The sequence below is a fragment of the Globicephala melas genome, chromosome 6, assembly GCF_963455315.2.
Source record: "Globicephala melas chromosome 6, mGloMel1.2, whole genome shotgun sequence".
NCBI classification, from domain to species: Eukaryota; Metazoa; Chordata; class Mammalia; order Artiodactyla; family Delphinidae; genus Globicephala; species Globicephala melas.
Genome location: NC_083319.1, coordinates 104,112,944 through 104,134,528, shown reverse-complemented (window position 1 = coordinate 104,134,528; position 21,585 = coordinate 104,112,944). Strand labels below are relative to the sequence as shown.

Below are 21,585 nucleotides of genomic sequence, written 5' to 3'. Positions count from 1 at the left end.
CATACGGGGCCCACCTCGCTCTTCCGGGGTTTCCCGAGCCGACCGGAACTGGGGCGGAGCCTCCCGAGCGCGCCCAGCGCGATTGGCCGGCACCGCTGTCGCTCAGTGCTCCGAGTGGAAGGGGCTGACCGCCGGCCTCCGCAGGGTCGCGGGAGCCGCGCGGCGGATGGGAGGGGCTGGAGCGAAAGTTGCGGGCGCGGGATCCGGTATCCGGGGCAATGGAAGCGGGGCCCGCCTTGTCCCCCGGGCCTTCCCGATCTTTCAAGGAGGAGCTGCTCTGCGCCGTCTGCTACGACCCCTTCCGTGACGCCGTGACTCTGCGCTGCGGCCACAACTTCTGCCGCGGGTGCGTGACCCGCTGCTGGGAGGTGCAGGTGGCACCCACCTGCCCGGTGTGCAAGGACCGCGCGGCCCCCGCCGACCTGCGCACCAACCACACCCTCAATAACCTCGTGGAGAAGCTGCTGCGCGAGGAGGCCGAGGGCGCGCGCTGGACCGGCCACCGCTCTCCGCGCCTCTGCCGCCTGCACCGCGGCCAGTTCAACCTCTTCTGTCTTGACGACAAGGAGCTGCTGTGCTGCTCGTGCCAGACCGACCCCCGGCACCAGGGGCACCGCGTGCAGCCGGTGAAGGACACTGCCCACGACTTTCGGGTAAGCGCGGCCGCGTGCTGGAGGTGGCCGAGCGCGCACGTGGACTGGAACCCAGCACCCTGACCCCGCTGCTCCTGCACTCCAGCCTGCCAGAGCTGGTGTGCCCGGCCCCGCCCCTCTTCCCCCTGCCAGCTTGCTGGTGCCTCCTCGGGACCCCCACTCCCTGCCGCTGGTAACATACAGAGGCTGCCTTCTTCATCAAGGCCGGCCCAGGGGCCTGAGATGGAAGGAGAGAGAATGTCAACAGGAAGTGTGAGAACTGGGGTTACAGGATGTTCTCAAGACAGCTCCCCTGCCCCACCACCTCTGAAGGGCTGAGGCTGTGCACCCTTTCTACCACAGGTGTGTGGCCCATGCCACTTTTAGAAGCACAGGTGTGGGTAAGCCCGCAACCCTGGAACTTGGCACACTCAGGGTGGAGGTGCAGGACCCCAAGACCTGGCCAAAGATGTGGAGCCTTTTAGATCTCCCCACATCTTTCTCCTCCTTCCCGGGCTGGAGCCCTGTATTGTGTAGCTGTGGGGAGGCCTCTGGCCCTGGCCCTGGCCAGCTGGTCCCTTCTGGATCACTCTCTCAGCATCCCCCTAGAGTTCCAGTGGCTATAAATAAGGTAAGGAACAATCTTAGGGCAAACTAACATGGAGAAGTTTTTGGCAGAGGAAGGAAGAATGATCAGGAAATAAGGATTAGCCATCTCAGGGGTTTTCAGATTTTTTGACCTCAGCTAGCACATGGTAAGACATGTTTTTTCCATTGAGACCCAGAACTGCCACATGCATGTATGGTGTCTGTATCAGCTGAAACAAAAGTTCTGTGAAAATGTCTATTGTACTCAGGTATTTTCTGTCGTTTTATTTTAAAAACTGCACAGGGTGTAAAATATTAATTTATTTCATCACCAACTAAAACCTACTAATACATAGGTCAGACCCACAGTTTGGAGAACCCAGCTCTGCTAGTCTGAAGCTGAGTGTATTGAAAAGGAGGCACTATAAGAATGCCTGCCTCCAGACACTGTTTTAGTTTGTTTGCTTTAATTCCTTTCTTAAGAAATATCAAAAGTTGACAGTTCCATACACATTTTGACAAAGTTCAGGTGAAGGGGAATGTCATCAATATGCTTGTTTGAACCCTACACTAGCTCGGCAATGGGATAAGCCTGTAACTGCTTAAAGCACTGATAAAAAGCAGTGCTTTTTATCCTTCATTTCCCTTGGTAGAAGTGCCAGGTCCTGATTTGGGATAGCTGAAGTAAGTGCTGGGCATTCTGGGGGCTGGGGTTGAGGTAGGGGGCCACCATGGATCGAGTCATGACGAATCACCGTGGGACCACCAGAAGAATAGATCAGGAAGATGGGCAGGGGTCAAGGCCAAGAGCACTAAGGCAGAACCCAGGGCTGAGCTAAGCCAGGATTCAAGATCAGTGAGCCAGGTGCCCCAAAGTGCATATGGTCTAATGACATCTTTCTGTTTATTCAGCAGATGCCTCGTACTGCTAGGCCCTGGGGATACTGCAGGACACGAGCTAAACAGTAATTCATACCTTCAAGGAGCTTCAAGCAGAGACTGAGGGGTTAGGAAGTGTTAGCCAGGTGAAGGGGGGTCAGGGAGGGTATTTCAGGCAGAGGCAGCAGCATGTGTAAGGGTCCAGAAGCAGTGACTTTCCAGACACTGAGAGAATGAGGATGGAGTTGCAGAAGGAGCGAGGAGGCCCCAGTCTTGGCCTTTGTTCTAAAGGCTGTAGGGAGCAGTTGGAGGGTTTTAAACAGAGGAATGATGCTGACAGACCAGTGGGCACTCAGGGCTGTGTCTGAAGGGGTGAGGAGTCCAGTCCGGAAAGACCTGAGGAGTGTGCTCAGCCTGGTGCTGGGTGGCATCACTCATGCGTTAGACAGCTGTGCGCCAGGACCTATGCTGGGTGCTGAGGCTGCAGAAGTCAGTAAGCCAGAGCCCCTGCCCCATGGAGCTCGCACTGTAGTGTGGGGACGTCAGCCAGCAAATAGACAAGTTGTCGTTCCGGATGGGTGGATAGGCGGTGGTGGTGGGGACAGTGTGGGAAGGCTGGACAGGTGAGAAGGGGCTGATGGGGAGCCCTGAAAGCTGTCCCATAGGGGCTTTGCAATGAGATGTGTACATTCGAAAGATTTCTTTGGCAACCGTATGAGGGACTCCAGCAAAAATAATCATACCAGCCAATGCTTTTTGACCACTAAACTAGGTACCATGTGCTCTTAAGTGTTTACTTGTCAACACACTTAATCCTCACAAAAACCCCATGAGGTTGTGTATTAGTTTCCTCTCGCTGTTGTAATAAACTGCCTCATACTTTGTGGTTTAACACAGCACAGATTTATTAGCTTACGGCTCTGGAGGTCAGAAGTCCTGACATCAAGGTGTTGGCCCCATGCCTTTTGGAGGCTAGGAGAGGATTTATTTCATTACCTTGTCCAGCTTTTGGAGGCCCCTTCCTTCATCTCTGAAGTGCATCATTCCAACTTCTGCTTCTGTTGTCCCATTGTCTTCTCTAACCCCCCTGCCACCCTATCGTAAGGACCCTTGTGATTACAGGGGGCCCCCGCAGACAATCCAGGATAATCTCCCCATCTTAAAATCCATATTTTAATCATATCTGTGGAATCCCTTTTGCCGTGTAAGGTAACACGTTCCCAGGTTCTGGGGATTAGGATGTGGACATCTTTGGAGGGGCTGTTACTCAGCTTGCTACAGGTGGGTACTGTTCTCCCCATTTTACAGGCAATGACACTGAGTCTCACAGAGGTTAAGCAGCTTGTCCAGAGTTAGAGCATTTACTGTACAGTTCACCTGGGGCCTTGCTCTGCTCTTACTCTGGTCATGGACTTTTTTTTTTTTTTTTTTTTTTTTTTTTGCGGTACACGGGCCTCTCACTATTGTGGCCTCTCCCGTTGCGGAGCACAGGCTCCGGACGCCCAGGCGCAGCGTCCACGGCTCACGGGCGCAGCCGCTCCGCAGCATGTGGGATCCTCCCAGACGGGGCACGAACCCGCGTCCCCTGCATCGGCAGGCGGACTCTCAACCACTGCGCCACCGGGGAAGCCCTGGTCATGGACTTTGATAGACGCTTCTCTGGTCCCTGCTGGCCCTCTGTTCCGGAGCCGTGAGGGCAGCCGCCTCTGTGTTGTGGGTCCTTAGAGGCTTGTGTGGATGAGAACCATCGTCAGTGGGCCGACAGGTGTGGACTGAGTGCCTGCTCTGTGCCAGACACAGTGTGTGCAGGAAAGGACAGGGTGGTTCAAGCCCCTGCCTTCTTGGAGTCAGGTGGGCATGATCGAATACTAATCACACCAATGGTCAGTCACGGACAGTGAAAGCGGTACCTCTAGCATTAGGACGCAGATCTCCTGACTCCCAGTCTGACGTTTGGCCCGGCTTGCATCTTCAGAGCAAACCAGCCCCGAACCTCCACCAGGTCCCAGGCCTCAGAACTTCCTTGTCTAGACCCCTTTCTTCTCCATCTCACCAGACTGATATGACGGCCATTCTCTGCCCTCCAGCTTCTTCCTGCCCCAGACCCAGCCTCTTCCCCTTCTGGGGTTACCTTCTTAGAATCAGTCTAGCCAAGCCTAATCGAGGTTTATTCCAGGCACCTCTGAAGTCTTCCCCCTTCCAATCCTTTCCCCTTTTCCCAACTGCTCAGCCTCATCCTGGAGCTCTCCTTATGGGCCAGGCCTTCCCAGATCCAAGTTGTACTGGAGGATGTTTAATTGCCTCCTGGCAAGGCCTGTGACCAGGGGCAGGATGGGGTCTTACTGAGCACCGCCCATTGAGGGTCCTGAGTTAGGGGGCCTAGCTCTAGTTGCCATGGTAGACACCGGCTTCTTAAGGAGGACTGACCACCAAGGGGAAAGGAAGAATGGGAGCCTGGATTGGAGTTGGAGAAGAAGGGCATCTGAATGAGATCAAGTTGTCCCAGATGCATCTCTGCAGTCCATTTAAGAAACCTGGAAAATAAACCAGGAGGAGAGTTAAGTTACCTGGGACCAAGTGACACTCAGTAGTAACGAGCTAACACATGCCTGGTGCACTCTTATAAGTACTGAACGTGGATCCTCACAGCCATCCTCTGAGCTAGGTAGTGTTCTCATCCCTCCTATTCGGATGAGGAAACTGAGGCGCCGAGAAGTTAAGGAACGTGCTGAAGATCACCCGCTACTAAGTGGAGGAGCTGGGATTTGAACCTGGGTGGCCAAGGGCCAGAGCTCTTAGCTGCTATTTCAATCTGCCTGAAAAACAGATGTTTGAAATACATAGGAAAAATGACACTACCTGGAGACAGATGCCAGAAAATCCTGGTGATGGGCTAGGTGAACATGTACAGAGAAAACTGCATTCTTCATTTTTATGGTGGCATTTGAGAGACCATGGGCACTTTCTTGCCTTTATCTTTCAGGGTTGGAGCCTGACTGCCCGAGAAAGAGCTTTTGCCAAAGTTCTCACCGGTGGTCAGTGAAAAGGACAAGGTACAGATCAGGCCTCTGAGCTCTCGATCCAGGAGGCCATGGGGTGTAGTGGAGAGAACGTCAACGCCGAGTGTATTTGTCAACTGGGCAAGTGGTTAGTTGAGCATCTAGTTTGTGCTGAGACCTGGAGATGTGCAGTGGTTGAAACAGTCTCTACCTTTTCAGAGCAAGCCTTCATTCCGTCTGCAGTTTATGGAGCGCTACTGTGCTCGGTGAGAGGACCAGGCAAGAGGACCTGCCCCCAGGAAGCCTGCAGCCTTTACTGGAAAGTGAAGTGGTGATGCTGAATAGGAAGTTCAGTGGCAGAGGTGTCCACAGAGAGGCAACTAAACTCTACTGGGGAGGCCAAGGTGGCTTTCTGGAGGAAATGAAGAGGGCCTGAGCTTAGTTTTCAAGGCCACGTTGGGATAGTTGGGTGAAGCAGGTGGGAATCGGTCAGAAGCAGCAGTATATGTAGGGCCTCAGAGGACAGAGAACCTGGCTTGTGCTGGACAACCCTGGCTGCACACATAGCTCTAGCACTTTGATAAGTACTTGAAAGGGTGCTGTGACAGGAAATAATATTCCCTTACTGGCACCCTTCCCCTTTTCTTTTATATCACACAGCACCTGTGTTAATGGATATTTTGGGTAAAACAATATTGTAAAATCCTTAGGATATTAAAGATGCAGTTGAAATTTGCTGCTTAAGGTATCAAATTGTAATTTTTAAAAACACCTTGTAGACTATATAATCACATTCTGAATCCTTTAGTGTAAATAAAACCTTCCTATTTTGTGTGTATTTATAATTTAAGTCATCTTGAATGTTATAATTGAAGCCAAAATCAGAGCTTTTGCTGGGCTTGGGCCCTGGGTGATGTTCCAGATGTGTCATGGGCCACTTAGCTCCACGCAGGGCAGTGATGACCCTTATTGGTCCTGACCAGCCTTTGCACCAGAGCCCCCACTAGTCTCTGTCATTTCAGGCACTCCTTGGACTACATGCGGGTCCCTGAATGGTGGGTCCCATTGTGATGCAAGTGTGTTTAGTGTTAAAATCAGAATATCAGACGCAAACATGAAAAGTGTATTGTTTAGATTCATTTGAAATCGCACTTTCTCCCTGTAGTATTTTGTAGGTTAACCACTAAACGTATATAGGGGAAAAAAGTGGAATAAAAAGTCTACAGTCTAAAAAAAGACAAGGAAGAGAAAAAGACGTATCGAGCAAGCAGGACAGATAGCACAGAACGAGAAGGTGGACTTAAATGCAATTATATTGGTAATTATGTTAAGTACTCCAGTTAAATGACAAAAGCTGTCTGACTGGATAAGAAAACAAAATCCAGTTCTGGGCCACTTAAATATGATGAAGTCATTAAATGCAAAAATTGCATTTGCTTAAATTCAGTATCCTTTTGTGATTGAAAAAAAATTAGCAAACTAGGAATAGAAGGAACTTTATTAAACTGCTGAAGAATACCAAAAAACTTATAGCAAATATCATATTTAATGGTGAAACACTTAGAGTTTTCTTACTGAGAACAAGAAGAAGGCAGGAATGCCTATTATGACCAATTTCATCCAAGTTTGTATTGGAGAGCCTAGCAAATAAAGTCAGGAATAAAGGCATAAGGTTTGGAAAGAGGGAAACAACACTGGCATTATATGCAGATAATATGATTGAATCTGCAAAGAAATTTCTGTGGCATAGAAAATAAAAAGGTGCTATAGATAAATTATAAATATGTAAATGAGTTTAGACAGAATGCTGGTTTGTGAAATAAAGATTAACAGTTGTATTTATATCAGTAGCAAATAGAAAATTTTAAAAACCATTTACAATAGTATTTAAAAAAAATCAGATATCTGGGAATAAATGTAACGAGAAGTGTGCAGAACTCTGGCAGGGAAAAATAGAAAACTTTGTTGAGGGACATCAAAGAAGACTAAGTGGGAAGATATACCATACTCATAGATTAGAAGACAGTATTTAAAGATGTCAGTTATTCTCAAACTGATCTGTAGAGTCAATTCTATCCCAATCAAAATCCCAACATGATTATTTTGTGGATTTTGACAAGCTGATTTTAAAATTCACATGCAAGCTCAAAGGGCCAAGAATTGCCAAAGCATTCTTAGGAAATATTTATTAGATGTCAGTTTATATTGTAGCTGTAGAAGTTAAGGTTGTGGTACTGGTGCAAGGATAAACAGATGGCCAGGGAAACAGACTGGGGAACCTAGAAACAGATCTGTGTGTGGTGTATGACAGAGGTGGCCTTCAGACCAGTAGGGGAATGGTAGTATTCTTTTTTAAATTAAAAAAAAAAATTTATTGAAATATAGTTGATTTACAATGTTGTATTAGTTTCCAGTTTATTCTTAAATAATGCTTTTGGAGCAAACAAGCTACTGGGTCACACCATTCACAAAATAAACTTCAGGTATCCACATTAGACCCAAATGTGAAAGGAAAGCTATAACTTTAAATAATATAGGAGATTATCTTTATGACCTCAGAGTAGGGAGGTATTTCTTAAAACCAACGAGCACTAATTCCAGAGGAAAACACTGATACATTGGATCACACTGAAATTAAGAAATAGAAGTGGTACAATAGGAGATACTAGTTATGCATTTAAACCATAAAAGACATACACTGTGTATTTATAATAAATTCTTACATGCCAGTAGGAAAATGGCAGGCAACTCAATAGAAAAAGGGTCAAAGATTTTAATAACAGTTATTTAAAAATAAAGATCCAAATGGTTAATAAACGTTTTTCATTCACATTGCTCATGTGGTATAAATTGGTACACCTGCTTTGGAAAAACGTTTAGCATTTATCTACGAAAGTTGAAGATACACGTACCAGTGGCCCAGCAATTCTACCCCCAGGAAATATTTTGTAGAAGAACCAGTGTACCTGTGCCCTAGGAGACCTATACAAGAATGTTCATCCTATTTGTATGACTCGAAGTTGTAAATGACCCAGCTATCCATTGACAACAGAATGGATACCTGATTGTGGTGTATTCATAAAGTAAATTACAATGCAACGATGAACGGGTAAACTGACATACAATTATGTATTTGAATCCTACAAACTTTATGTTACGTAGAGGAAGCAAGACACAAAAGAATATATGTAGTTTTATTCCATTGATATAAAGCTCAAAACCAGGCAAAACCAAAGTGTGTAATTTAGGTTAGGGATCATACATAGCGGCTATAACTCTAAAGAAAAGCAAGGAAGTACCATAGAAATTAGGAGTTTCCTCCGACAGAAAAAAGGGATTAAGGTTCAGAAGGGACATGTCCTGGGTGGTGGTTACAGGGGTGTTCAGTTTATAATTATTTAAGAGATAGCACGTTTATGTCTTATGCAAAGAAAATAAATTGGTGACAACAACAAAGGAGATTGAAAGGTACAAAGTAACTCATTAAGTTGGAGAGAAAAGAGAATTAATTCCCTGGCAGTCCAGGGGTTAGGACTCGGCGCTTTCACTGCTGTGGGTCAGGGTTCCATCCCTAGTAGGGGAACTAAGATCCCGCAAGCTACACAGCAGGGCCAAAAAAAAAAAAAAAATTGGAGTGAAAAGGAAGGAATTTCCTCTCATTAAGCTCTTGGTAATTTATAAGAAAACGTTAAAACTTCTCAAGTTTTCATTTTATAGGCTTTTAAAAATTTGAGGTATAACTTATATACAGTTAGATGCATAGATCTTAAATGTTCAGTTGGATGAGTTCTATTACACACACCCTATACCTGCCACTGCAAACGAAGTAGAGAACATCTCCATCACCCTGGAGGGGTCCCTCCTTCTTCCCAGTCAGTCTTCCACCAAGAGGCAACACTTTCTGATTTATCACCTTGGATTAGTGTTGCCTGATCTTCAACTTCACATAAATGGAATGATACTGTGTACTCTCCTCCAGAGTAGTATATACATATACCTTTTGGTTCACCTATGTTATGTGTATCAGTAGTTTGCTCCTTTTTTTTACTGCTAAGTAGCTTTCCATTGTATGAATATACCATAATTTACTCACCCATCTCTTGCTGATGGACATTTGGGTCATTTCCAGGTTTTGATTTTCCGTAAGTTTTAAAGATGCGTTGTTTAATTTGACATTTATGGGAGGAAAATTTCATTCACATGCTAGGTTGTTTAAGGAATTGGGCAAAGTATGGCCAGAACTATAAGCTTTTATTCTCCAGAACTAAAGAAATTGACATGTTTGATGTCAACAGATTTGGAAATAAGATGACACATTTGGAAACACAAAAGACAACTAGACAACATAGTAGTAGCTCCCTGAATGAAATAGGGTGGGTAGTCTTGTGGTTAAGACTGTGGCCTTTATTCTTGGTCAGTTCTGCAGATAGATCGTGGTTCTGGTGCTAACTATAATTTTGGCAATTTACTTAACTTTCCTGGGCCTTCTTTTCTCTTCTATATATTAGCAATATAGCGCCTACCTTGCAGAAATGTAAGAATTCAATAGAATGATGTTTGTAAAGTACCTAATTTAGTGCCTTGTGCATAGTACATGCTCAGTAATAACTGCTTGCTGGTGGTAATATAATCATTGGTGGGTCTCACCAGCTAGCATCTCAGAGAAGGGCACATTTTATTTAGGGTTGGGATTTGCTGAATTAAAGCAAGACTCTCCAAGTGATTGAAAAGTTTGGGAAGGACAAGGGACTGTCACCCCCTTCCCATCTTCATTACCCCATAAATCCCGGACTGAAGGTTGAAGGGCAGAAGGTTGGGCCGTGTTGTTTGGGGCCAGCATGCCCCTGGGTAATGTGACTTGCTTCACTCCTGTCATTCACACTTCTTTGGCAAATCGTGGAATTGTCTTTGGGGACCCTATTACATAACTTTGCAACAATACATCTCGTCCCACAAAATAACACATTGGGATGATATTTCAGTGGTTTTGTGGGACGCTCATGCTAATGTTATTTTGCTGTTGACGAGACACACCTTAGAGGTGATATACTACGGAAAACAATATTTTTAAAAAATCTGTTAAATATTGTCAAGAAGAACATAAACATGACTAGAATGAATAGAAAACAAAAGCTGCAGAAAAAGAAATCATTGTTTATTTTCTGTAGAAGAGTGGTTAAAAGAATGGACTGTGGAGCAGGACAGATGGGCTAGTTATCTAGTGCTGTGTAACAAATTACCCCAATCATAGTGGCTTAAAACAAAAATGTCTATTATGTCATGGTTTCTGTAGGTCAGGAATCTGGCGTGACCCGACTGGTTGTTTCTGCCTCAGGGTCTCATGATGCTGCAGTGTTGGTCGGGGCTACAATCTCATCTGAAGGCCCAAGAAAGCCAGGATCCCCACTCAGGCTCACTTGTGTGGTTGGTGGCAGGATTCGGGTCCTTGCGGCTGTTGGTTGGATACCCTCAGTTCCTAGCCCCATGGGCTGCTCCAGAGGGTGGATCACTTCCATGCAAGGGAGCAAGCACGGGAGGGCAAGAAAGGGGTGTGTGCAGACTTTTTGTCACCTCAGTTCATGTCCCATCACTTTTGCCATATTCTGTTGGTTAGAAGCAAGTCACTAGATCCAGCCCACAGGGAAGGGATTCCACCAGGGCATGAGTACAGGGAGGTGGGATCATTGGGGCCATTTTAGAGGCTGTCTCCTTCAATCTGTGCTCTGGCTCCAATGATGGATGTCCCTCCCACATGCAGAGTATGTTCACCTTCTCCCAAGATTCCCAAGCATCTTGTCCCATTACAGCATCAGCTTGAAGTCCAGAATCTCGCCATCTACATCAGGCCCAGGTGGGGATGAGGCTTTCGAGGACAAATCTGTATTTATCACTCATAACAAATTAGCCTCAAATTTGGCATCTTAAAACAACAAACTTTCTTATCTCACAGGAGGGATCACTGGGAACGATCTTAGAGGCTGCCTGCCACCACTGTTTAGGTTCTCATCCTTGCTCTGCCATGAACTAGCCGTGTGCCCTTGGGCTAGTCACTTCCCCTTTCTGTGCTTCAGTTTTTTCATCGGTAAAAGCGGGCTGATAAAATTACTAATAGGAATAATGTGATGATTAAGTGACGTAATGTGTAAAGTAATTAGCAAAGTCCCTGGCACATAGCAAATGCTCAATAAATGGTAGTCATTTATAATTAATGCTGTTAGAATTGTTATTTTTCCAAAGAGAAAACTTGTGAGGCTTTTTCAGAATGTAGAGGGAAAAGGATAAAGATGGAGAGAAAATGCTAGGCCTGGGATACAAAAGGTCAGAATCCAACCTAAAACCAGCAGTGGTTCCTCTAGGAGCCCAGGGAGAGCAGAGCAGAGGTTAAATTTATAAAACAAAAACTAAGCAAGAAGTATTTGAATCTGCTGATTAAAGTCTTTCACACGATCCAAGCACTACTAGAATATCAGGATAAGGCAGGGATGCGGGGAGACGTGTACAGTAGCCCCTCTGTAGTTACAGGTTCCACATCTGTGGAGTCAACCAATGGGAGATCAAAGATATTCGGGGGGGGAAATCCAGAAAGTTCCAAAAAACAACTTGAATTTGCCACTCTGGCAACCATTTACATAGCATTTACATTGTACTTACAGCTACTTACATAGCATTTTATACAAATACGACACCATTTTTATATAAGGGACTTGAACATCCTTGGATTTCAGTATCCGTGGGGATCCTGGAACCAATCCCCTATGGATACCAAGGGAAGACTGTAGTTTAGATAAGGCCCTGTGGGAAGAACTGGGTCATCCCCACTATCAGGCCTATTCTTTCGTGACTGCAGACCAGTCCAGTTCAGAAAGTCACCAAGGGAGCCTGTGAGTACGTTGTCTTTACCATCGGGCCCACAGCTCGGGTTCATGGCCCAGCCTTCACCAGCTTTAGGCCAAGCGGGATGCCTTCTGTGCTATCCCGTGACCAGTGTGGGAGGGAACAGGTCCCTTTACCTCCTCACCCTGTCTCTCCATCTGTATCAGGTATAAACGAAGGGGCTGGGTTAGAGGCTATCTGAGGCCCTTTATGCTGTACCCCATCCAGTTCAAGGTCAGGGCTGTGCTTTTCCAGCTGTGTGTGTCCCACAGCACGTGGCTGGACCGGGTTCAGTAAATGTGGTCGAGTGGTACCCACGGTGATGTGCAACTCCCGCTGTGATGTGGCGTGCTGCATCCCTGCCCGGCCTCCACCCTAACCTGCCTCCTTGCCTCCTTCTCACCCCTCACGGCAGGCCAAGTGCAGGAACATGGAACACGCGCTGCGGGAGAAAGCCAAGGCCTTCTGGGCCATGCGGCGCTCCTACGAGGCCATCGCCAAGCACAATCAGGTGAGTGACGCTGGGGCTGAACGGGGCGACGGGGACACCCGGGGTTGCTGCGGGGAGAGGTGCAGGTGGGCCGGCCCTGGCCATGCTGCTGCCCACAGGGTCGGCCTTTGCCAGCCCTGATGGCCTCGCACAGCCTTGCCCTCGGATGCCGGTTGTGGCTGCGTGGCCTCTTTAGGCACCATGCCAGCAGCCATGGAGCAGCTTCAACAGCCCCCTGCACCACCTGCCCTGTGGTTTCAGGCTGACAGCACGTGCCACGCTGCACCGCTTGCCCGGCCGCTCAAGCCAGCGGCACCCTCATTCTCACTCCCCACGTCCATGGTCTCCAGAATGCATCCGTCCATTGACAGTCGTGCTGCACTGCCACCATCCTGGTCCAGGTCCCCATTGTTTTTTCCCTGGCCTCCTACCCGGGCCCCGTACTTCCACTCTTGTCCTGCAGTCCACACTCCCTGGAGTGGGCTGATCGTTTCTAAAAATAGATCGATTGTGTCACTCCTCTGCTTAAAACTGTCCAGTGGTTTCCATGGCACCCGTGGCACAGTCCAGACTCCTCACCATCCAAGGGCCTCATCCAGCCTCCATCTGCCCCTCAGCTTCATCTCCTCCCAAGCTCGGCCTGTGCCGTGTGCCTGGCTGGCCTGGTGCAAGATGCGGTGGGGACACCTAGGGAGTGTCCATGTGTCCAAGTGACAGCTGCTGTCTGTCCATCCCAGGCACTGTGGAATCCTCAGGAGGTCAGGTGTGAAAAGTCCAGGATTCCAGCTTCATTAATGCTTTTCCTCTAAAGCCAGTCAGTCCAGGTGGATGAAAAATGAAAGTTTTGTGTTTACCTCTTTATTGAGGGGCTGCCACTGCCAGCATGGGAGTGGCTGGAGCTGAATTTACACTGGCTGGTTTTTCCTGTCTACTCTGTTTTTTATCTTCTGGTGTGATAAGAATCATCCCAGATTTCACTCTTTCCCTCTATGCGTTATCAGTCTTTTTACCTGATATTTCAACAGCGCCATCTCTCCTCATATGCATTTCTTTGTTTATTAATAAGTGTGTACATCCTTTCACAAGTATAACAGCCATTTGCATTTCTTCTGTGAAGTTCACATTCTTTTTCTTGGAATGTTTGTCTTTTCTCCTTGCGCGTTCATAAGAACACTATTATGAAGAATAATAATAATCTACCATATAGGTTGGAAGTATTTTTCCTAGTTCGTCCTTTTTCAAAAACTCATTTCCCCCCTTTTTTTGGTCATTTCCCCTTTTTCAATGAATCATTTTGTCATCGTATTATCAGAGCCATAAACATATTGAATTTTCAGTTCAAAGATGTGGGTTACTAACCTGCCATTGCTAGAGCACACAATTCGAGTTGTTTTTCCAAAATTTGTCATGGAATTGTACTTATGTATTTAGTGTCTTGCCATGTAAAACTTCTTATTTTTATATGTATCCAATTATCTCATTCTTTCTTTGAGGCTTCTCAATTTCATATCATGATAAGAAAGGTCTTTCTCATTCCCAGATGAGAAATAGGTCTCTGCTTTTTCTTTGAGTATATTTATGGTTTTGTTTTAACTGTTATTTTAAATGCTTTTCGTAGTTATGATTAGGAGTGTGCATATTATTAATGATTCAGTTTTAAAATAAAAACTTCCTACTATTTTTTTGGTAAGCCTCTCTATCAAATTTGAGGTCCTAATATTGGAAGGCAAATAATTTGTTTTAAACGATTAGACATTGGATTTTATTTTATTTATTTACTTATTTTGGCCATGCAGTGCTGCATGCAGGATCTTAGTTCCCTGACCAGGGATTGAACCCCTGCCCCCTGCAGTGGAAGTGCGGAGTCTTAACCACTGGACATCCAGGGAACTCCCGGGAAGGCAAATAATTTTTTAAAATCTTTGCTGTTTGCAACAGTTCACTTCTGTGATTCAGGGCTTCCCTCACTATTGCACAACCTATACAGGTACAGAGTATTGCTGAGGAATTTATAGGACTACAGTTGTCATCTATAAGCAGTGATTTGATTTTATTTTTCATGTATCAAAACAACCTCATTAGGCTGTTTGACTTATTTTAAACTTATAAATTCGTGCTAAGAAAGCTGCATGTATATTTTGTCTTTCGAGGTTTTGCATGTGATTTCTCCTGAAAAATGGAGTTCCTTTGCTAAACATCTGGGAGCCAGATGTGGTGGCTGAGGCCCCCTTCCACCCTCTGCTGCAGGTGGAGGCTTCTTGGCTGGAAGGGCGAATCCGGCAGGAGTTTGACAAGCTTCGAGAGTTCTTGAGAGTGGAGGAGCAGGCTATCCTGGATGCCATGGCCGAGGAGGCCAGGCAGAAGCAGCTTCTGGCCGAGGAAAAGATGAAGCGGCTGGCGGAAGACACGGAGGCCCTGGCCCATGAGATTGAGCGGCTGCAGATGGAGATGAAGGAGGATGACGTTTCCTTTCTCATGGTGAGGAGCTCAACGTCCAGAGTCAGTGACAGGGACCAGACGTTCAGGGGCCAGCGGGGAGCCTGAGGCCAGCGGCCCTGGCCGACCCAGCCTTCCCGTAGCTTCCGGACCCCAGGTTGGAGGAGCTTCCAGATGAGGTGCTTGGCTTGTGTCAGGAGGCCTAGGAGCTTTTTTTTTTTCCGTAGGAGCTTTTAATCAAGACCTTGAGGGCCTCTCCACTCCTCTCTGCCTCTCTCCTTCCCTCCTGCTCCCTCTCCCTTCCTCTCTTGCACTTATTCTTCCTCTCTCATTTTTTGTTTCTTCTCTCTTGACTCCTTCTTGATACAGTGGAGTGCTTTTTAAATAATGTTTATGCGCCACTTCTCTAGATTTATGGAAAGTTTCCATTCTGTAGGTTATCTTTTCACTTTCTTGATGACATCCTTTGAAGCACAAAAGTTTTCCATTTTGCTGAAGTCCTATTTATCTGTTTTCTTTTGCTGTTTGCACTTTTGGTGTCATAGCTAAGAAACCATAGCCTGATCCAAGGTCATGAGTTTTATAGTCTTGTCTCTACATTTAAGTCTGATCCATTTTGAGTTAATTTTTGTATATGGTACAAGGTGGGAATCCAGCCTTTTGCATGTGGATACCCAACTGTCCCAGCACCATTTGTTAAAGACCTTTCTTTTCTCATTGAATGGTCTTGGCACCCTTGTTGATAACCAGCCGACAGTAAATACGAGAGTTTATTTCTAGACTTTCAGTGTCCATTGATCTATATGTCCTTATGTTAGTACCACACCATCTTGTTTAGTGTTGCTTTTAATGAGGTTTTTTTTTAATTGAGGTATAGTTGATTTACAATATTATATTAGCTTCAGGTGTTCAGCATAGTGATTCAAAATTTTTATAGATTTATATTCCATTTAAAGTTATTAGAAAATATCGGCTATATTCCCTGTGCTGTAAATATATCCTTGTAGCCTATTTATTTTGTACATAGGAGTTTGTGTCTCTTCATCCCCTCTCCTTATCTTGCCCCTCCCCTCTTCCCCTTCCCTACTGATAACCACTAGCTTGTTCTCTATATCTGTGAGTCTGTTTTATTATATTCGTTTGTTTAATTTTTTTTTATATTCCACATATAAGTAGTAACATACAGTATTTGTCTATCCCTGACTTAGTTCACTTAGCATGATATTGTTATTGCAAATGCCAAAATTTTATTCTTTTTTTATGGCCGAGTAGTAACTTTTAATAAGTTTTGAAACCAGAAAGTGTGAGCCACCAACTTTGTCCTTTTCCAAGATTGTTTTGGCTCTTCTGAGTCCCTTGAATTTCATATCAATTTTAGTATCAGCTTATCAGTTTCTGCAAAGAAGCCAGCTGTTATTTTGCTAGGAATTGCATTGAATCTGTAGATCAGTTTGGGGGGGGGTATTGCCATCTTAACAATATTAAGTCTTCTGATCCATGAACATGGGATGTATGGCTCCTTTTGAGGTCAGAAACTCATGTTTTCTCTGTGTCTCTGTTTGTGTCTCTGTTTTTTTCTTTTTCAGAAACACAAGAGCCGAAAACGCCGGTAAGTTGCCAAGGCTGATAGAGGGGAGGGGAGGAGTCAGCAGAAATACCAGGGGTGCAAACTCCCATGGCTCCAGGGCCAGGCATGTAATGAGGCTGGCTGGGTGCAATACAGAGGGAGCAGGGGGACTGACCAGGTGGAGAACCCTCTTTCAAGGCACCCACTTCTGATTTGCACTGGTGCAGTGTTGTTTTCCTGAGTGTGGAACGTAACCATTCCCTGTGTGGGGAGAGAGTGCCATTGTGCATGGGGACTGTAGTTCTCTGGGGGCCGGCCCCCTGCCTCTGAGAGCCGCAGGACATGCTGGTTTGTGTTGATGTTTGTAGAGTTCACAGGGATGAATACGGAAGAACTGTGTCCCCGTCAGAGCCGTACAAAGATGGAAGAAAGTGCTTTGGGCAGTAGTGAGTTCCCTGTCACTGGAGGTGTTGAAGCAAAGGCCAGTGACACCTTCAAAATGTGGGACTAGAGGACCCTTAAGGTGCCTTCCAACTCATATACCCTGTGAGCTGATGTGTACATGTGACTTCTGCCCACATGCATGTCTGAGAACCTCCTATTTATGTTTATCCCAGTGGGGGCAGGATGGGCTCAAGTACTGAGTCCTGAAGGGGTGTGAGCTGCCCAGTTGGCTCCTCTTGTATTGAGTAAGATGGCCAGGGAGTCTAGGCCTGAGGCAAGGGATCCTATTTCCAGCTGACCCAGTTAGGTCCCAGGATGCATGGCCCTGGCCCAGCACACCAGGCCCAATTTTCCTTTCCCAGCCTCTTCTGCACGATGGAGCCAGAGCCTGTCCAGCCTGGTATGCTCATCGACGTTTGCAAGTACCTGGACTCCCTGCAGTACCGAGTCTGGAGGAAGATGCTCGTGTGTGTCGAATCTGGTGAGAGGGGCCCAGGCGGGTGTAAGAGCAGGGAGGCCATGCAAGGCAGAGAGCCAGCTGAACTCACTCCTTCCAGCTTCCCACCCCTCTTCCTCCTCCCCTAACTGGTCCCTTCTCTAGCCTCTTTCATTCAAGCCCCTGTGCCCTACTCCCCTTCTTGCCCCACTGCTCAAACCCCTCCTGGCTGAACCCTTCCTTTTTGGGTCCTGACTCTTGGCCACCTCTTCAGAAAGAGCAACTGACTTCCCTTTCTATTCCGAAACGTATTGTATATATAATATAATGAAAGAGTTCCTCAGTTCAGGGGTGCCTCTCCAAGGTGATTCCAGCCCACATGAGTCACTATATCATGTGCTGTGGACTGAATGTTTATATGTCCCCCCGCCCTCCAAATTCATATGTTGAAGCCCTAACCTCCATGTGATGGAATTTGCAAACAGGGCCTTTGGGAGGTGATTAGGGTTAGAAGAGGTCATGAGGGTGGGGCCCTGTGATGGGGTTAGTGCCCTTTTAAGAAGAGACACAAGAGAGTTGGCTTTCTCTCTCTCTCTCCCTCCCCTGTGTAAGGACACAGCAAGGAGATAGCCATCTATAAACCAAAGAGGGCCCTCACCAGCAACTGAGCATGCTGGTACCCTGGTCTCTGAATTCCAGCCTCCAGAACTGTGAGAAATATAGTTCTGTTGTTTAAGCCACCCAGTCTCTTGATACTTTTGGAGTAGCAGTCTGAACATGATTTTACAGGGAGAAATGTCAGTAACCCAGGGGCATGTTACGTGCTTTTGTTAGATGTCACAGGCATTGTGTCAGGGTCAGGATCCCTGCCTTCATTGGCTTCCTGTGGCTGTCCGAACAAGGGACAAAGACTAGACGCTTTAAAATGGCAGAAATTTATTCTTCTGGAGGCTTGAAGTCCAAAGCCAAGGTGTCAGCAGGGCCATGCTCCCTCTGAAATCTGTAGGGGAGGATCCTTCTCTGCCCCTTCCTACCTTTTGGTATTTGCTATCAGACCTTGGCTGGTGGCTGCAGCACTTTGACCTGTGCCTCCAATATCACAGGGCTTTTCCCCATTATGTGTCTATGTCTCTTCTCCTCTTTTATAAGGACAACATTCATATTGGATTAAAGGCCCCCTCTACTCCAGTCTGAGCTCATCTTAAATACTTACATCTGCAACAACCCCATTCTCAAATAAGGTCACCTCCTGAGATACTGGGGGTTAAGACTTGAACATAGCTTTCTGGCAGGGCACATTTCAACCCATAACACCACCCCTCAGCCCAGGGCAGCCGCCTCCATGCACTGGGCCCAGTGGGACACAGTCTGTCAGTTTAGGGGGACCGGAGGCATCAGGCTGGCCTGACAGCAGAGCGGGCTGTCAGGTTTGCTGATTTCACCCACTCTCTTCCCACGGCCCACCCAGTGCCTTTCAGCTTTGATCCCAACACTGCGGCTGGCTGGCTGTCCGTGTCAGACGACCTCACCAGTGTCACCAACCACGGCTACCGGGTCCAGGTGGAGAATCCGGAGCGCTTCTCATCGGCACCCTGCCTGCTGGGCTCCTGCGTCTTGTCGCAGGGCTCGCATGCCTGGGAGGTGGACCTGGGGGCACTGCCGAGCTGGCGCGTGGGCGTGGTGCGGATGCGCCAGGACGCGGGCGCCGAGGGCCACTCGCACAGCTGCTACCACGACACGCGCTCGGGCTTCTGGTACGTGTGCCGCACACAGGGCGTGGACGGCGACCACTGCGTGACCTCGGACCCCGCCACATCGCCCCTGGTCCCCGCCATCCCGCGCCGCCTGCGCGTGGAGTTGGAGTGCGAGGAGGGTGAGCTGTCCTTCTACGACGCGGAGCGCCACTGCCACCTGTACACCTTCCACGCCCGCTTCGGGGAGGTACGGCCCTACTTCTACCTGGGCGGCTCGCGGGGGGACGGGCCCCCCGAGCCGCTGCGCATCTGCCCCCTGCGCATCACCGTCAAGGAGGAGCTGGATGGCTGAAGCCTGCCCTGCCTGATGCCGCCGGGTCTCGCGCCCCGGTCCCGTTTTCTTTCTGTCTCTTCCCAAAGGCACACTTGCCTTGGTACCTCTCTGCCTCCCGCCTTCTTGCCAGGATCTTCCTACTGGCCATCCTGTCCTTTTCTGTGGCGCCAGGCCATGTACCTCCTCCCTCATTTTTGGTCCCTTCTCTACCCACCTCTGAAAGTTATCCAGGAGACACCTCCCTGATTAGGCTTTTTCCAAAGTTGTGGCATCCTCTGGATGTGAATTTTCTGGTTCACATTCTAAGATTGCTGGGGATAATGTTTGCTTCTAAGAATGGGTCTGTTTAAAAATGTAAGTTTCATCATTTTCCAAGAGTGGTGAGGCCAGCAGACTGGAAGAGGACTGCTGTTGAGAAGAGTTTGTTACTCACAGTCTGCAGGAGGAGGGCCCTGCCATGGTGGGGGTGGGGTGGGGTTTGGGAAGCACCAGGGTCCTTAGGAGGCAGGGGGCATGAGGGGAAAGCTTGGGTGGGAGACTTATTGTGCTTTTCAAGGGAAGGAACAGGCCAGGCAGGGTAAGTGGGTTTATGATTGGCAAGTTGGAATACTTTTGACCAGCGCTAGGGTGCAGGGGCTGCCCCTAGGGATGATTAGAACAGGGGGATATTGGCCTGGAGTGGAGGAGCCCTGTGAGAGCCTGATACAGGAGGTGGTTGGGGGATATAGCTCTGCGTGTAGAAGGTTGGCTGCATTTGAAAGGCGTGCTCATAGGGGAGTTGTTTGCTGTATCTAGGAATTTGCTAGCCGGAGAAGCCCCAGATGCCAAAGTGTCAAGATTACAGAAAAGAAGAAAATATAGTTAATACAGGACCATTGCCATGGCTTTCGGGAGGACCCATGGCTAGGCTTGTCTGTCACTTTATACCAGTATTTAAAACTGCTCCAGGGGCCTCCCTGGGGCCCTTCAGGGTGGGGTTGGGGGCAAGACTGCCCATCAGCTCGGCTCTGATTTATTGATTTACACTTCTTGGATGATTTCCTGTGAACAGAGGTTCCAGAGCACTTAAAAACACACAATTTAAAAACCACGGTTTAGACTTGTTCCCTCTGTGGGCCTCACTTTCCTCATCTGCAGTGAGATTGTAGGCCTGGAAGGTGGTGCCCTTCTGTAATTGTGTGGAGCATCTTCCTCTGATTCTTCTCACAAAGGTACAGAAGGGAGGGAAAGAGGGGCCCTTTCGGTTAGGAAGGAAGGAAGGGGACGCGGTCCAGGGGAAGTACAAGGAGGGAGGGAGCTCCAGGGCTCTTGTCTTTGCTGACCTCAGCCTGCTCGTTCTTGTTCTCCTGGCTTTTGTGTTCTCATCCTGATTTCTTCTCCCTCTGCCATGCCTACAGACTCCTACCTCCACCTTTTCTTCCTCATACCTGCCTGCAGAGAGTTTTTAATTGTCAACTCACTGTGTCCTGGGACAGTACTGTAAAAGGAAATGTTTTCCCACTGGAGCAGTGTTCTAATGGGGCGCTTTCCTGACCAAGGGCTCACAAACTTTCTCCTGCTTGTGTGCCCTAATTCACAGAAATGGACATTTTAAGCAGAAATGACGATTCAGAACTAAATATTGGTTATAAATGGGATGTGTACACCATTGGCAGCCATGGGGAGGGACGTGGTAGGATATGCCACTGAGTGAAGGAAGAGCAGGCATGGGCGAGGGGGTGAGGATGTTGGCAAACAGGTGTGAGCTGAGCAGGGCCCTGCTAAAGGCTCTCAGACTCAGCAAAGCTCAAGGCACTTTGCAGCCAACACATCTGAGTCCTGTGTGCACTTTCTACCATAAAGTATTTATCTAGCCCATCAAATATAATTTCTACATAATAATCTTGACCTGAAATTATTTTGTTAGTTGTAATAAACTTATAAAAAATGTTTTTCCTTTCCACCTTAGGTGTCGGAAGAGGTTTTCTTAGAGGATAATTTGCATAGCCTAGGGCCCTTTTTACCAAAATGAAAAATGATATTTGAGCTAAAGCCCACTTTGTCTTTTGACATTTTCCTTTCAGTGTTGTTGTAAACAAAAGTTCATTCACCTTGTATTCCACCTTCTTTTTTTTTATTATTGGATAATCTATTGTATGGATATTCTACATTTTATTTATTCTTCAGTTGGTGGAAACATTTCGATTGTTTCCACTTTTTGCCGTTATGAATAA

At 47.3% G+C, this 21,585-nt stretch overlaps 1 protein-coding gene across 2 annotated transcripts; it reads left to right on the top strand.

The window, feature by feature from the left end:
- The first annotated feature begins 123 nt into the window (after positions 1-123).
- On the top strand, positions 124-19,823 carry TRIM35 (tripartite motif containing 35). 2 transcript variants are annotated; one of them, XM_030879096.2, is made up of 6 exons: positions 124-653; positions 12,387-12,482; positions 14,709-14,939; positions 16,484-16,506; positions 17,271-17,389; positions 18,813-19,823. In XM_030879096.2, the coding sequence occupies exons 1-6, from the start codon at positions 219-221 to the stop codon at positions 19,388-19,390; spliced, it is 1,482 nt and encodes a 493-aa protein (XP_030734956.1). In that variant the 5' UTR covers positions 124-218; the 3' UTR covers positions 19,391-19,823. The 2 variants fall into 2 exon arrangements, with proteins under 2 accessions (XP_030734956.1, XP_060157269.1); XM_060301286.1 differs by lacking the exons at positions 16,484-16,506; positions 18,813-19,823 and having other exon boundaries at positions 17,271-17,526.
- Positions 19,824-21,585: the final 1,762 nt, after the last annotated feature.